The sequence below is a fragment of the Sciurus carolinensis genome, chromosome 2, assembly GCF_902686445.1.
Source record: "Sciurus carolinensis chromosome 2, mSciCar1.2, whole genome shotgun sequence".
Lineage (NCBI taxonomy): Eukaryota > Metazoa > Chordata > Mammalia > Rodentia > Sciuridae > Sciurus > Sciurus carolinensis.
Genome location: NC_062214.1, coordinates 89,541,064 through 89,556,403, shown reverse-complemented (window position 1 = coordinate 89,556,403; position 15,340 = coordinate 89,541,064). Strand labels below are relative to the sequence as shown.

Genomic DNA, 15,340 nt, shown 5'->3' with positions numbered 1-15,340 from the left:
GGTTTTTGTTTTGTTTTGTTTTGTTTATTGTTGTTGTTGTGGTTCTTTTGGTACTGGGGATTGAACCCAGGGGCTCTCAATCACTGAGCCACTTCCCCAGCCCGTTTTTTAAAATATTTTATTTACAGACAGCCTCGCTAAGATGCTGAGGCTGGCTTTGAACTGGCGATCCTCCTGCCTCAGCCTCCTGGGATTATAGGTGTGTGCCACTGTGTCAGACTTGTCCCCGTTTTTAATGAGGAGACAGTCCCTAGGTGGAATGATAGCTGTGAAGGGGGAAAGCATAGGGTCTGAAAACTCCTGGCACACGGTAAAGATATCTAGTAAGTATTCAGTATGCTAGTCACTCACTACTGTTACCATTATTAATTTCTCTTCTCTCAAGGACGTTCTATTCCTTCCCTGTGGTGTTAGCCCAGTATTGTGATGAGGATTGCACTGGCAAAATCTGACCAGACCAAAGATTTAAATATGTGCAAAGACTTTATCTTGATGTGAAATGAAAGCCATTTAAAAAGCTCTTGTCTTTACAGACACGTATGGAAAATCCAGACAAGAAATGGAAATGACCATCTGGCCCAGTGGCCCACGAGGCTGAAGCAGGAGGATCCGGAGTTCAAAGCCAGCCTCAGCAATTTAGCAAGGCCCTAAGCAACTCTAAATGAAATATTTAAAAAGGGCCAGTATTCCCCCCCAAAAAATGCTAATGACCAAGAAATTTTTTTAAAAAAAGTATTTACCTTCATTTTATCAAAAAATTCACATCAAAACAGATGTTAAGGGCTGGCAATATAGCTCAGTTCATAGAATGCTTGCCTTGCAAGCTCCAGGCCTTGGGTTCAATCCCCACACCACAAAAAAAAAAAAAAAAAAAAAAAAAAAAAAAACAAACAAACAAAAAACCAGAAGTTAATTTTCATCCATCAACCTGGGACCAATGACCTTGAGGCCAGGGATTCCACTTATCCATCCTGGTCCCATGGAGATGATTAGACTTATAGGCAAGTATTTGTTAACAGGAAAGATCACTGCAGTGTTAACTCTAATACTGAATTGAGAAGAACTTAAACATAGAACAGTAGGAACTGGTGGATCATATTCCAGGTACATTCATATGATGGACTATTTTAGTCATTCAAAATATTTTTGAAAAAATGTTAAGGACAGGAAAATGCTTATGATACACTGTTGAATGAAAACAGTTTGGAACTGTACAGCATGCTTACTCAATTTCAGGGAACAATGTACATAAGCATAGAAAAAAACTTGGAAGAAAATGTTTTTGTACGTTAAGTTTTATCTGAGTGGTGGGATATTTTCTGCTTCTGTTTTTTTCCCTAGTTTTCTACAATGAACATGTACTGCATTTGTAGTCACAAAACAAAACACAAAAAAAGCCCAAGCACATTCCCTGATTTAGTGAGGTGAATTCCTGGAAAGAGAGAAGGACCTGGAATCAGGAATGAAGTTCCTTTCCTGCACTTCTCTTCCTACCCTTGACCCAGAAGTGTTATTAGCATATTTGCTCCAAGTAAGCTTTTAGAACCCCAGGTATTAGGATTCTCTGGGAAGCAATTCTCTAAGCCTTACTTGCACATGAATCACAGAATCTCAGGGGCCTTTATTGAGATGAGGAGGCCTAGGGTAGACTCCAGATTCTGCATTTCTAACTGGGCTGAAGTGATAGGTCGAGACCACACTGTGACTAGTTAGCAGGTAGGACACTTGCTGAGCACTAAGATTCCTGGGTCATGATTCTTCAGGGTGAAGCAAAGATGTCTGAAGTTTTAACAAGTTCCCTGGGTGATCCTGATGCATGGCCAGGATTTGAGAAATATTGATATCAGGCCTTCTGGGTGATGCCACACATTTACCCGAGTAATAGTGCCAGGGTCCTGTTGGCCCTGGGATCTTCCCCAACTAGGCAGGTGTTACAGTGTAACAAGGGAGTGTAGTTCAGATAGGTACAAAGATTCCAGCACTACTCTATTTCATCCTCTCAGTGTTGGATATATAGTTGCTCCATTTATTATTTTTCTTTAGACTCTACTCATTATATTCTCTTCTGAATGTGAGATGCAAACTTACAGAATGGAGGCAGTATAGGGTAATAAAATGAGTCAGAAGAAGGGTCAAAAGCTGGACTTAAGGCCCTTCTACCATCAGCTTGAGACAAGTCACTTCTTATCATCAAATGGAAACAAAAAAATAACCCTAGCTTGCTGTCTACAGGACTGGAGGGAAAGGTATACTAGACAGAACAAGTTCTAAAGCTTGGTCCTGACTCTCTACCTGCTGCTGAGCCTCTGTTCCTTCATCTGCCCCCTGGGGTTGCCCATCCTGGCCCCTGCTCTCCTCAGAGGGCTCTTGGAGGCTCTAACAGGAAACCAGTGTGAAATGCTCAGCAGATTATGGCGTGACCCTGGGCTGCACTCCTCTCACTCCTGGCCTGGAACCGTCAAGCCTCTCTTCCTGGGATGGGCCTGTGTTTCATCTCCATCTCCTTCACCCACACTGTGAGTGTAGAGGCCAGGGTCCCTCCTGTTCGACTGTGCATTGGATTTACTGCACACAAAGATGGCAGCAGGCCGCGTGGCCACAAGCGGCTTTGTCGCTACCCAGACCACAGTGGGGCTCTGGCTCCAGTTCCCTTGCTGGCCAGGTAGCATTTTTCAATTCTCAAACACTCACTGGCAACACTGTTGTGAGGAACAGAAATAAGTAAGACTCTAGCTCAGCCCCCATCCCTACCCCTCGGTAGAGTGACAGTAATAATTTTATGAGTGGCAGACCCCAAGTGTCTTGTCAAGGAAACATGCCACACCGATGGATGATCACGTTTGTTCAGGTTCTCCCATGCTGTCCCTGACCTCCCTGCCCACCACACCCAGTCCCTACCACACTGGGTGATCATACATACATCTCCTGACTTGGGGATACCATGTCCCTCTTTCTTATGCCCTCTAGTCCCCTCCTGCCCTTCTCTTTCCACTTACCCTGTCGGACCCAGGACACGAAAGGGGTGGGGTGAGCCGAGGCCACACATTCCATGACCACACTCTGCCCAGACACCACGGTGGTATTCTCTGGGGCTGCCACGATGACCACATCCTGCCCCCTGGTGGCTGCCAGGGACCCTGGAGAGAAGACAGGCCAGTGGGCAGCCTTAAGAGTAGGCATCATCCCCGGGCATACCTCACTGGGGCTCCTGGTCACCTGTTGAGGCAGTGCGGCAGGGAGCAGCAGTGGTTCCATCTAGTAGATGAGGAGAGTGGCCACCAAGTTCAGCAGAGCTGAGACTGGAACTCGAAGCTGTCTCTTAGGAATAGCCTGGCCTCTGATACAGCACCAGAGAAACGGCAGGACAGAGCCACACCCACCTCCATTCTGCCCTCCGGAACCCAACCCACCCTCTAGGCAGAGGACTGCAGGGTCATGGGCACAGCACAGGATTCATAGTTTCTGGTTCCAGCGCTGCTATTAACGCACTGCATGACCTTAGCTAAGTCCCTTCCCCTTAGGGCCCTGAGTTTCCATGTGGAAAAGGCGACCCATTTTCAAGTTTCTGCCAGTTTAGTAGCTCCAGAAGCCCCATATCTCTGCCAGGTTCTCAGCGTGACCCTGACCCTCTGGACAGAATGGTGAAAACTTGGTTTATCCAGCAGGTGGCAGCAGAGACCCTGGGCTCAGGAGACAAAGTGAACCAGACTCAAAAGCTAAAGTCCAGGAGCAAGCAGGGAGGGGTCCTGGGAGGGGTCCTGGGAGGGGAGGACAGCCACAGCAAAGGGGCCCCTGGGGGAGGCTTGAAATGGGATCTGCAGGGCATTTGCTAAGTGCCAGGCACTGTCCACCCTCCCCCAGCCAGTGTTCTACAGCTCTGAGCTAAACACTGGATAACAGGCCCAGGGTCAAGCAGATGGCGAGTAGATAGCCAGGATGCAAACCAGGGCTTTCTGACCCCAAAGCCTTGCTCTTTCTACACCTGTGGCACTGGGGTGGGAGCTTCTCAGACAGGCAGAAATAGCAAACAGGCCTCAGGACGCCAGGCTTCTGTGTAGAGTAAGCACAGCAGGGACTCCTCCAGTGCAGGGAGCCTTAGGGCTGAGAGGGGTGGGTGGGTGTGCCAGGGCAGCAGAGAGAAGGCACCCTTCTCATAAGCCATCACAATTGCTTGTCCAACCCCAGGAAACACAGAAACTCCACGGGAAGTGAGGAGTCCTGCACTGGGAGTTAGGGTCTTGGTTTCTAGCTCCAGATCTATGCCCAACTGGCTGGGTGGCACGGCCCTCTCTGGGCTTCTCTCCTTACCTGTCCAATGGGATGACTACCCTACTACCTACCTGAAGACTGGGCCTGGCCAGCTCACAGGTGGCTGGCTCCAGAATCCCCTCGGTTTCCCTGTTGGGTGGTCCCCTTACCTCTGTGGACCACGATGAGCAGGGCCTCCCGGCTGAAGCGCTGGCGGGCTGCGTTGGTGGCCACGCAGCGGTAGGAGCCTGTGTCATTCTCCTGAACATCCAGGATCTGGAGCACACCATTGGGGAGAGTGATGAGCCTTGGGAAAGGGGGAGAGGACAACAGTTAGGGGCCACAGGGAGGGTGGTTTGCGATGAAAGAAGTGCCAATCCAAAACTGCAAGACACTAACTTTCATGTGTCAGACTGGCAAAGGTCAAAGGTTTTGCTAACACCTCAGGTGAATGAAGCGGGGAGGCAGCACTCCTGCCTTGGTGGCAGCCATTCCCAAGCGAGCTGGTAATAGCCCAACATCAAAAGTGCATGAACCTTTCAACCCAGCAACGCCACTTCTAGGACTGCATCCCACAGTCTCGTACATGTGCACCAAAAAATGGATGTCAACTGACATTCGCTCCAGCATTGTCTGTAATAGCAAAAGACTGGAAACAGCTCAGGTGTCCCTCTTTAGGGAAGGAACTGGCTGCATGGGTTTGGGAACCTCACACAATTGAATGCAAGTCAGAAGTTAAACAGAAGGCACTCCATGCCTGCTGGTACAGGGCAATCTCCAGAATGTGTTTTGGTGCAAAACAAAAATATGCATGGGAGCACATATGCTTATAGTGTACCTGGTAATGGTAGTCTCCGGGTAGAGGACCAGGGATCCTGTGAGCTGGTGTGGGACTTACTTTTTATTATTTATCCTATACAGTTCAAATTTTTTTAACTTCTTAATTGTATTATCTCCTTCCTGCTCCGGCAAAATCCCCTTATTTGCACTTCTTATCTGACACTCAAAACAAGCCCAAGAGAAATAGTTATCCTAAGACATTGCTGGCAGAACTACAAATTCATGCAGCAACTCTGGAAAGCAGTATGGAGATTCCTCAGAAAACTTGGAATGGACCCACCATTTGGCCCAGCTATCCCACTCCTTGGTTTATACCCAAAGGACTTAAAATCAACATACTACAGTAACACAGCCACATCAATGTTTATAGCAGCTCAATTCACAATAGCTAGATTATGGAACCAACCTAGATGCCCTTTAACAGATGAATGGATAAAGAAAATATGGTACATATACACAATGGAGTATTACTCAGCCATAAGGAAGAATGAAATTATGGCATTTGCCAGTAAATAGATGGAACTGGAGACTATCATGCTAAGCAGTGGACAAATGGGTTCAGCTGGGATCCCTGCAGGGTCAGCTCCGGTGGAAAGTCCTAGTTTCTCAATCAAGCAAACAGCTCTGTTGGTCCGGAGGGTGTAGACTTGGCCCAGGTGAGAGAGAGTGGGGCAACTGTGTGCTTGGAGAAGATCCCTTAGCTCCTGGGGAAGCAGGGTCTGAGAAAATCTAAACAGAGGAGAGGACAAGTAACTCAAGGGTTGGGGAAGAAGAGTGCTGGGAGAAATTCTGGAGCCAGGCCTGAAAACCTGCTGTAGCCCAAAGACTTAGAGAAGAACAAAAACCTGCATCGCTTCTTCCCTGAACCCATGGCCACCCCAGCCCCCAGCCGCTCACCCTCAGCTCCAGCAGCTGCCCACAGAAGGGCTGGGGTGGACTGGGCAGGAGGAAGGGAAGCCATAGGTACTTGAGGAGAAATCCGGGGCCAGGACCCAGTCTACTGCCCCAAAAATGTGATGGGAAAGGTCAAGTCAGGGAGGGGCAAGCAGGACCCATGTGAAATGGGGCCCCCCTAATATTCTCTAGCTCTAAAACTTTCTTCCTCTTCTTCCTCCATCTAGCTAGCTGACTGTGCCATCAAAGCTACCTGTTTCCTGAACCCAAAGGTCCCTGGTCTTTCCAGGGAAATCATGCTCCAAGTCCGAAGAGTTAACACCTCCTTTGACAATGACACTTCCTTAGCTCTGCGCTGAAAGGAGTGAACCAAGGAGGGAACGAAGCCGTTCCCCACACAGGGTGCTGCTGCTGCAGCCAACAGAGGTGAGCCGGATCCAGCAGTGCCCATCTAAAATCCTCTGTTTTGTTAAAAATATGTTTTTAGAAGCTCTGTCCTTGGAAAGATGTCCAAGAATTGGTTAGCGGGTGGGCGGGCAGGGGTTGCCAAATGGTGTTTATGAAGCAAGTCTATTTTTGTAAAATAGACAAATGATAGGTTAGGGTATGTGCAGAAAAAGTCAAGGTTAGCAAAGCGTCAGTAATTCATGGGGTTTTCTCTGGGAGTGGGATTACTGGGGACTCTTATTTGTTGACTTCTATTTTTTTTTTTTGTATGATGAACTGTATTAGTTTGGAAATACAGAAAATTTTTATCTTTTAAATTTTAAAAGCATGTGCTCCTGTACACTTTTTTTTTAAACTCTGGGCTCTAACACAGGCAGCAGTGGCCTGGTGGAGAGAACTGGTTGCAATGGATACATTTTAGCAAGGGACATTACATGTCTGGGCTACAGTTTTCACATCTGAAAAATGGGTTAGATAATTCCTGCCCCACCTACTTCACAACCCTGACCCTCTTCATGTGTCATGAGCTGACATTAGATATAGGACATAAGAAGAATGAGTTGCAAGCTCTAAACATGTGTAAGCCATATACATATTTCAAAGGACCAGATGGGAACACCTGAAACTGTAATAACCCTAACACTAAACCCTTCCCATTCTGTAGAGTTGTATATTTGGGGGGGTGGGACCGGGAATTGAACTCAGGGGCACTCGACCACTGAACCACATCCCCAGTCCTATTTTGTATTTTATTTTGAGACAGGGTCTCGCTGAGTTGCTTAGCGCCTCACTTTTGCAGAGGCTGGCTTTTCAGCGCCTCACTTTTGCAGAGGCTGGCTTTAAACTTGTGATCCTCCTGCCTCAGCCTCCTGAGTCACTGGAATTACAGGTGTATGCCACTGTACCCACCAAAGTTGTATATTTCACCATTTTAAAATAACTTCAAATTTAAAACAAAACAAAGTAGGTACCTACAGAATGGGAAAATAAACTCTTTTCAAAAGGAAAGAATTATTCTTTTCCCAAGCCCAAGCATAAGTCTGCTGCCCCCACTTCCAAAACACCCAGGCTTTTTTTTTTTTTTTTTTTTTTTTTTTTAAGTACACTGCCTGTCACCTGGGAACTTGTCCATGAAATAATACCTGCTGTGACTTAGGTTCTCAAATATGGTCCTTAGGTCCAGGAATTCAAGAACATAGATGAAATGACCCAGCAGCTCTGAATTTTCCAAGGGTCAAGGAGCCCCGGGGCCAAGCCCTTGAGATATCCGCTAGGGAAGGGTGACAGACTGGGAGGATCCTGGGAGAGGCTAAGAGGAAGACTAGGCAAGGGAGCCCAGGTTGTTTAAGTGCATTAGTTCCATGTTTCTCAAAAATGTGGGTGAACGGTGATAACGAAATGATTTCAAATGGATCCAAACACACTTTTTATTTAAATAGCTATGTATTTAGTTTTATGACTACCTTTTATTTATGGCATGTGTTGCTGGTTTTCCATTTCATTCCAGTGAGATAGTGGGGTTTTTCTTGTTGTTGATGTTTGCGGTTTTTTGGTGCTGAGGATGGAACCCACATCTGTGCGTACCAAGCATGATGCTCTACCACTGAGCTACACGCCCTACCCAGTAATATTCTCTCTCTCTTTTCCCTCTCTCCCTCCTTCCCTTTCTTTCTTTTCTTTCTCTCTCTGTTTCTCTCTTTTTCTTTCTTTTTTCCCCCTGGCATTGAGGATGGAATCTGTGAGTGCTCTACCCTGAGCCCTTTTTTTTTTATTTTTTAGACAGGGTCTCACTAAGTTGTCCAGGCTGGCTTTAAACCTTGACATCCTTCTGCCTCAGCCTCCTGAGTAGCTGGAATTACAGGTCTGCACCACCGTACCTGACTTGATAATGTTCTTTTAATATGTGTTAAAATTACAAGAGAGAGAGAGAGATGATATAAAGAAAAGTCTTAAGTGACTGTGTAAGTGGCATAAGGATGGCCAAAATTACAAAGGTAGCTGTGAATGCCAGGCATTTGGGGAACATTGATTACTGGTTCCCAAGGAAGGAAAATGATCCCTTATGATTAGAAATTAGTGTAAGTACCAGGGAATTGACTTGGGGTCTAGTCTTTACTATCACTTCCAAAAATATGCAATCTACCCTGACAGAGAATGTTTATTACCTGCATATGTGCACACCCTACACCGAGGCAGACGGTCTCCTTCAAACTGCTGGGCTGAGTTTTTGAATAGCATATTTGTACATGCCCTATATCTGGGCATGTGTAAAAATACATACCTTGGGCATAATCAAGTTGCTGTTTTAGACATTTCTTTATTCCCCCACACAATGTGCTGGGACACGTAAGCCTGGCTTATTTATAGATGAGGATCACTTTTCAGAGGACCTGGGGGCAAACACTCCCAGAGTCCAGGACCTGGCAGCTCCGGCCTCGTGGGTGAGGTCTGTGGCTTCATGGGGTTATGTCTGAATTAGATTTTGGGAAGGGAGGTCTGAACCCCACTGGTTTGTTGAGAAACTGTAAAAGCAACTTCTCTACTTGGAGCCACATTTAGACAACAGATCTCTAACCCCAACCATAGTATGAATTCTTCAGACTGCCGTTTCCCCCTCCCAACCACCAAATCACACCCAGGAGAGGTCTGTGCCATCCACACCAGAGTTCAGGAGTCTGACACTCTGGGGACCAGTTGTGTGACTGGGGCAAGTTACTTCTGTCTCAGTTCCCTCATTTTAACAATTTAGACAGAATTCTCTACCATATTCCTATACACAAATCCTAAAGAATGTTTATTATGTGTTAAGTGAAAAAACTTTGTTTTGAGAAAAATATGACTGAACAAAAAACCCAGTATGAAAAAAAAAAAAAATAGTATGGCAGGGTGCTGTGGCCCGTGCCTGTGATCCCAGCAGCCCCAGAGGCTGAGGCGGGAGGATCGCGAGTTCAAAGCCAGCCTCAGCAAAAGAGGCGCTAAGCAACTCAGTGAGACCCTGTCTCTGAATAAAATGCAAAATAGGGCTGGGGATGTGGCACAGTGATCAAGTGCCCCTGAGTTCAATCCCTCGTACCAAAAAAAAAAACCCAAAAAATAAAAAACAAAAAACAACAACAATTTTAAAAACCCAGTATGTACAATATAATTCAAAAATGTAAAAAGAATATTTACAAATACATAGGAAAAAAGTCCAGAAGAATAGACATCAAAAGTAGCAATGAGAGTTCTGGGGTGCAGCTCAATGGTAGAGCCCGTGTGAGGTCCTGGGTTCTACCCCAGCACTGCAAAACAACTAACATGGTTTTCTACAAGTGATAAGATAATGGATACTTTTTTTTTTTTTTTTTTTTTGGTACAGGGGATTGAAGTCAGAGGCACTTAACCACTCAGCAACATTCCAGCCCATTTTATTTTTTACTTTGAGACAGATCTCACTAAGTTGCTGAGGCTGGCCTTAAACTTGTAATCCTCCTGCCCCAGCCTTCTGAGCCTTTTCTACTTCTCTGGTTATATGAATTTTAAAATGCATCTTGCTGAGAATATAAATTAAATGTAAATAGAGAAAAACTGAAAAATAAGAAATACCTACCTTGAAGGATGATGGGAAGGAAAAAAATAAGAAAACACACACGGTGCCTGGTCCACGGGAATCTCTCATTAAGTGGACCTGTGGTGATGGTATGTGCAGGGGGCGGGGGTGTCGCTGCTCTCCCACCCTCTCAGGGGCTGTGAGGAGTAGGCTCTTGCTTGGTTCTTGCTTGCCCAACTCATCTGCCTGGAACAGATGTTCTACAAAGACCACACTTTGGGAAACCGTGATCTAACGGAACCCCCTGTTCTTTCCCATTTATTCCACAGATGGGGGGAAAATAAGGCTGGTGAGAAGTGACCGGCTAAGGAGTGATGGATCTCAGCCCTCACTAAGGACGCCTTACACCCCAACCTCTTACCCTTCTCCTGCAACATTCGCCCTCACACGTCCTGTAGTTTCCCCCGGACTTTCTCCTGTACCTTCTACCACTATTGGGAGAATTTTTTCATTCAGCCTCACCGCCCTGAGTGAAAAGCCAGCATTCTGCTAATGGCTCGCAGTGTGGCCTTGGACAGACCATAGCTCTTCTGGACCTCAGTCTCCTCAACACGGCCACGGCCACACTAGATGTGCTCTGATGGACTCTGTCAGTATCCCTGAGCCAAGCCTTGCAGCTTGGTGGAGAGCATTCCTCCCAGGGAGCCAAAACTTCTTGTCTAACTTCTCTTTAGGACCAGCTCTGGGAATGGGGATGGTTAGCTCACAAGGCTGGTGGGCCTCCTTGGCACTAAGAATCCCAGTTCTGAGCCCATCTTAGAGTCTTGTCTGTCCTGCCCACTGGGACCCACCCCCACAGGATACTCACCGAGGCTCCTCAGGCAATGTCACCTGGTCTTTCTCCCAAGTAATGGTGGGGGCTGGCAGCCCTTCAATGTGGCACTCGAAGCGAGCTGTCCCATTCTCCTCCACCATCTGAGGCTCCGGATGCAGAGAGAAGTCCGAGAGCTCTGGGGATGAGGACAGTGAGACAGGCAGAGACAGGACAGGAGCATGAGAGTGGGGGAGGGGCATGCCACAGTGACACAGTGCACGCACACACACACACACACACAGTCACAGAAACACACAGAACAACAAATTCAGACGAGGGGAGAAGCTGGAGAGAGGTGGCCAATGGATAAAAAGTGGTGACTATTGGTCAGATGCTGCTGGCAGAATGAATTTCAAGGTCCCCTTGAAATGGCATCACCATGGCATCACCATGATGGTCACACTACAGGCAAGGGGCACATTTCTTCTGGCCCCAAAATTATTTGCTACCGAGCTGTGGTTCCTGAGCACCCAAGGAGCAGGGAGGTAGACATCAGAGCTCCTTACACTCTGCCCGCTTGTGGGGCCTCCCAGAGTGGCACCGTTGACCTGTGACCTCTCCCAAGCCTCTCTGAGGCTTTCTGGATGACAGCCCAACTCCACACTCTAGAACTCAGAGGGCAAGACAAGGAGGAACAGGGAGTGGAGAGAGGAGGGAAGGAATACTGAACAGGAAGGGCGGATGACACCAGAAAGGGACATCGAGCAGGAAGGGAGGCAGGGAACAGTGGAGTGGGCCCTGGAGATAGGCATTTGTGCAAGTAACCAACTCAGATCCCAGGTCCCGCACCAAGGTCTCCCGGGTCTCAGCCCCAGCCCTTAGATGCAGGTACTTACTGGCAAGCTTGACCACAGCAGCCTGGCTGGCCACAACTCCAAGGGGACCATGGCCAGGCAGGAATAGCGGCCTTCAATGACCCCCAAGACCTCGGAGGCTGCCTCTTCACTGTCATCAGGTGCTAGTGACTGGGACAACCACAGGGAGCCATTGGGTAGCAGGTGTAGGTGATCATGCTCTGGTAGGGCGTCTCCATCCTTGCTCCACGTCACCCTGGTGGGGGGTCCAGCAGCAGCAGCCCCCAGACTGCAGTCCAGCACTACAGTCTGCTCTGGGCCCAAGATCACGTGCAGCGGCCCCACGTCACAGCTCAGCTCTACAGTTGTCTCCTGGGGCAACGGCAGCTCCCCTGTGTAGAGGAGGAGGCACCAGGGCTGTGAGTGTGGATCTTCTCCCCTCCCGGTCTCTGCTCCAGAGCCACCATCCAGGGGCTGGGTCAACTACTGAGAAAGAGGTCTTATGGGAAGACCTGGATGTGGACCTGGGCCCAGCTCTTCCCTTGCTCCCTGTGATTCTGGGCAACTGCTGCACTCTCTGTACCCGACTTCCCTACTATTTAACTTCTTCACCCACAAAAGACCCAGTTCACAGCAGCATTATTCACAGTAGCCAGAAGGAAGAAACAACTCGAATGTTCCTCACCCCATGAACGGGTACACATATTACTCAGCTGGGAAAAGGAAGGAGGTATTGATGCATGCTTCAATGTGGATGATCCTTGAAAACTTCATGCCACGTGAAAGACGCCAGTCACAAAATGCCACATGCTGCATGATCTCATTTCCATGAAATGCCCAGAATAGGCGAATCCATAAAGACAGAAAGTAGATTAATGGTTCCCATGGGCTGTGGGCAGAGAAGAATGGGGAGTGGCTGCTAATGAGCATGAGGTTTCTTTTGGGGGTGGTGAAAATGTTCTAGAATTAGATAGATGCCAACGCTGTACAACCTTGTCAGTATACTAAAAACCACGGACTTGTACACTATATGTGGTGAATTTTGTGGTATATGATTTATACCTTGATTAAAAACAAAACAGAACAAAATCTTCTTCATAGGGTTGCTGTGAGCATTAAATGAGATGATGTGTGAGATGAGTGTAGCACCGCGACAGAGTGAGGGATCAGCAATGTCATTCCTTCCCTGGAACTCAGCGGTTCATGTTGACCACTCCTACCCCACTAAAGATACACCAAGGGCTAGAAAAATACTGTCACCAGGAAATGCTTAAAATGTATTCTGAGTGTTTAAAAAAGTGAGAATGTGTATGTAAATCCTGAATAAACAAAATGAAAATAAGTCTCAGTTGGTTTGTGGAGCCCCTGGATGAAAGAAGTCAGAATCCCCCGCCTTCTCTACACTGGACAGTGTGAGCAGCTCCTGCTGGGAAAAGCTAAGTGCCCCTCATCCACCCAGTGGGGCTCAGCCAGGTTCAGAGTAAGCCCACAGCCGGCTCCACAGCCCTTCCAGGCCCTCTTCAGCCCTGGAGGCCTCTTCCTGCAGCTAATGTCTGCAAGGACACACAGGAGGCCAGAGTCAAGACCCGGGTCTCCTGACCCAAGCTCCAGAAAGGCCTGCAGACCCAAACACTGTCTTTGCCAAAGGAAAGGGAGGAAGGAAGTGCCATCCCAAGGTCAAGGCAAAAGCACAAAAGGTCCATTGTCCATACTCATCATATAAGGCAGGTTGGGGCTGACAGCACCGCATGGGGAACAAAGCACAACAACCACAGAATCAGGAGACCCTTAATTCTAGACCCAGCCCTCTCACAGGCTACTGTGTGCCTTGGACCAGTCACTTCTCCCTAAACACATGCACACTTGCTCTGTCTTGTCAACACTTAGACCCTTCTAGTATGTGTCCAGCCTCCCTCCCCAAAACCTCCAAAGAGGAGCAAGACCAAGGGGAGAAGTCCCAACCACAGACAGGGGACCAGAGTAGAATCCAGGGTTCCAGAACTCCAGTGAGAAGGACTGAAGGGTAGGCAGGTCCCGAGCAAGACTACCTGTCTTAACCCATCAGAGAGGTTCTGCTGGACATGTCCAGCTGCATAGCTGGTCTGAGGACTGGTGGGTGCAGGGAGGAGGAAGGCAGCTCCTGCCCTCCTGCAGTTTTCCATTCTAATCAAGAAAGCAAACAGGCATTCAGAGCAGCAGGACCTATTGACCTTGAGGTAGAAGATAAAGATTCTAGTCTTGCTGCTCCACCTGCCAGCTGTGTGACAAGTCACTTAACCTCTCTGGGACTGTTTCCCCATGTGTAAAGTGAAGATCATACTACTAAGCCTGTGAAAATTAAACAAGATGATATGTGTCAGGGCTCCAGCCCCAAGTCGATGGTCATCACTCAAGGAACCGCTCAGTCTTTAACAGCACTCCCTGCACTGTAAAGGGTCGCAGGAACGCTGACTGCTGTTCTAAACACCCAGTCCCTTCTGCCTCTAAGGCCTGCATTTCATGATTCAAACACGGGGTTGCGGGGAAGGAGAGTCCGGGCTCTCAGCCCAGTGGCTTCAAAATGCCCTGTTCCAGCCGCTGAGCAGTTGGTTTGGGTTCAGGGGAGAGAAAAGCCCCACATGACAAGAATCCCTGAGCCCTCCGGCAGCTTCCCCGCCCCCTAAAGTACGTCCGGGGCTTGGAAAATCCCCTGCCGTGCTGAACAAACAATGTGAACAGTTGGGGCCCTGAGCAGCTGCTGGGTATGTCAGCAGCCTGGGCTCTGGCGGGCAGGACGGCGGCCAGAGGGGCTGGCGGCTGGCTGGGGAGCCCAGAGAAGGCTCCGATTCCCTTCCTGAATATTCATGGATCGGCAGATGTCTGGCTTCCCCACCTCAGAGGAAGCCCAGGAGGCGGAACAGGGAGATGCAGAGAGAACAGGGGGTCCCCCTCAGAGAGCAGCAGTGCTGTGCCAGGATCCCAAGATAACCCACTCCTTTTAGTGGAACTGCCTGTGAAATCTGAGGACTCTCATTCAACAAGTGGGGAGCTTGCAGTCCAGAGGTGGGTGGGTGGGGGGTTCCTCACGTGTCTGGGTGAAGGTCTTGGACTTTCTGGAGATGAACCCAGCATGACACGGACAATAGATCCTGAGTAAGAGGTTTTTCTCTGCCTCAGTGCCCAACCTGACTTCAGTGGCTAGGACATGTACCCTTGGGGACTCCACCCAGACGCCAGCCCCTCTGTGAGGCTGCCCCTGCTTTCCCCAGTTGAAGTTTTTCCTGAGTCTCACATCAAATGCCACTTGGAGGTCCCCTGCCTATTCTTCCTTTGCCTAAACAGACAAGGGATGTGGTGGGGACAACCTTTGACCTTGAAGTCAGACTTGGCTCTAGGTCCAGTCATCTGTTGCGTGATCTTGGGTCAGTTTCCCCAAACTTAAAAGGAGGAGTCTCCAAACTTCTCAAACATTTTCATCAAAATTCTCCCAAGAGCAGAGAAGGTATATATGAGGTGTCCTGAAACATTTTCATTTTAAACCTCTAGCACACTGTTCATTCTTTTTTAAAAATATTTTTTATTTTACTTATTATTTTTATGTGGTGCTGAGAATCAAACCCAGTGCCTCACACATGCTAGGCAAGTGCTCTACCACTGAGCCACAACCCCAGCCCTCCAGTCTTTTCTACAACACAGCAATGCTTGTTTTAATATAAACCATCAAATCTTTGTTTT

The 15,340-nt window shown here is 48.1% G+C and overlaps 1 protein-coding gene across 1 annotated transcript in view; it reads right to left on the bottom strand.

The window, feature by feature from the left end:
• The window catches only part of Igdcc4 (immunoglobulin superfamily DCC subclass member 4), a 35,198-nt gene that overhangs the window by 14,210 nt on the left and 5,648 nt on the right, over window positions 1-15,340 (bottom strand). Inside the window, 5 exon segments of the mRNA XM_047539794.1 lie at window positions 2,997-3,137; window positions 4,419-4,555; window positions 10,827-10,968; window positions 11,669-11,722; window positions 11,725-12,018. Of these exon segments, the coding sequence (XP_047395750.1) occupies window positions 2,997-3,137; window positions 4,419-4,555; window positions 10,827-10,968; window positions 11,669-11,722; window positions 11,725-12,018 (768 nt within the window).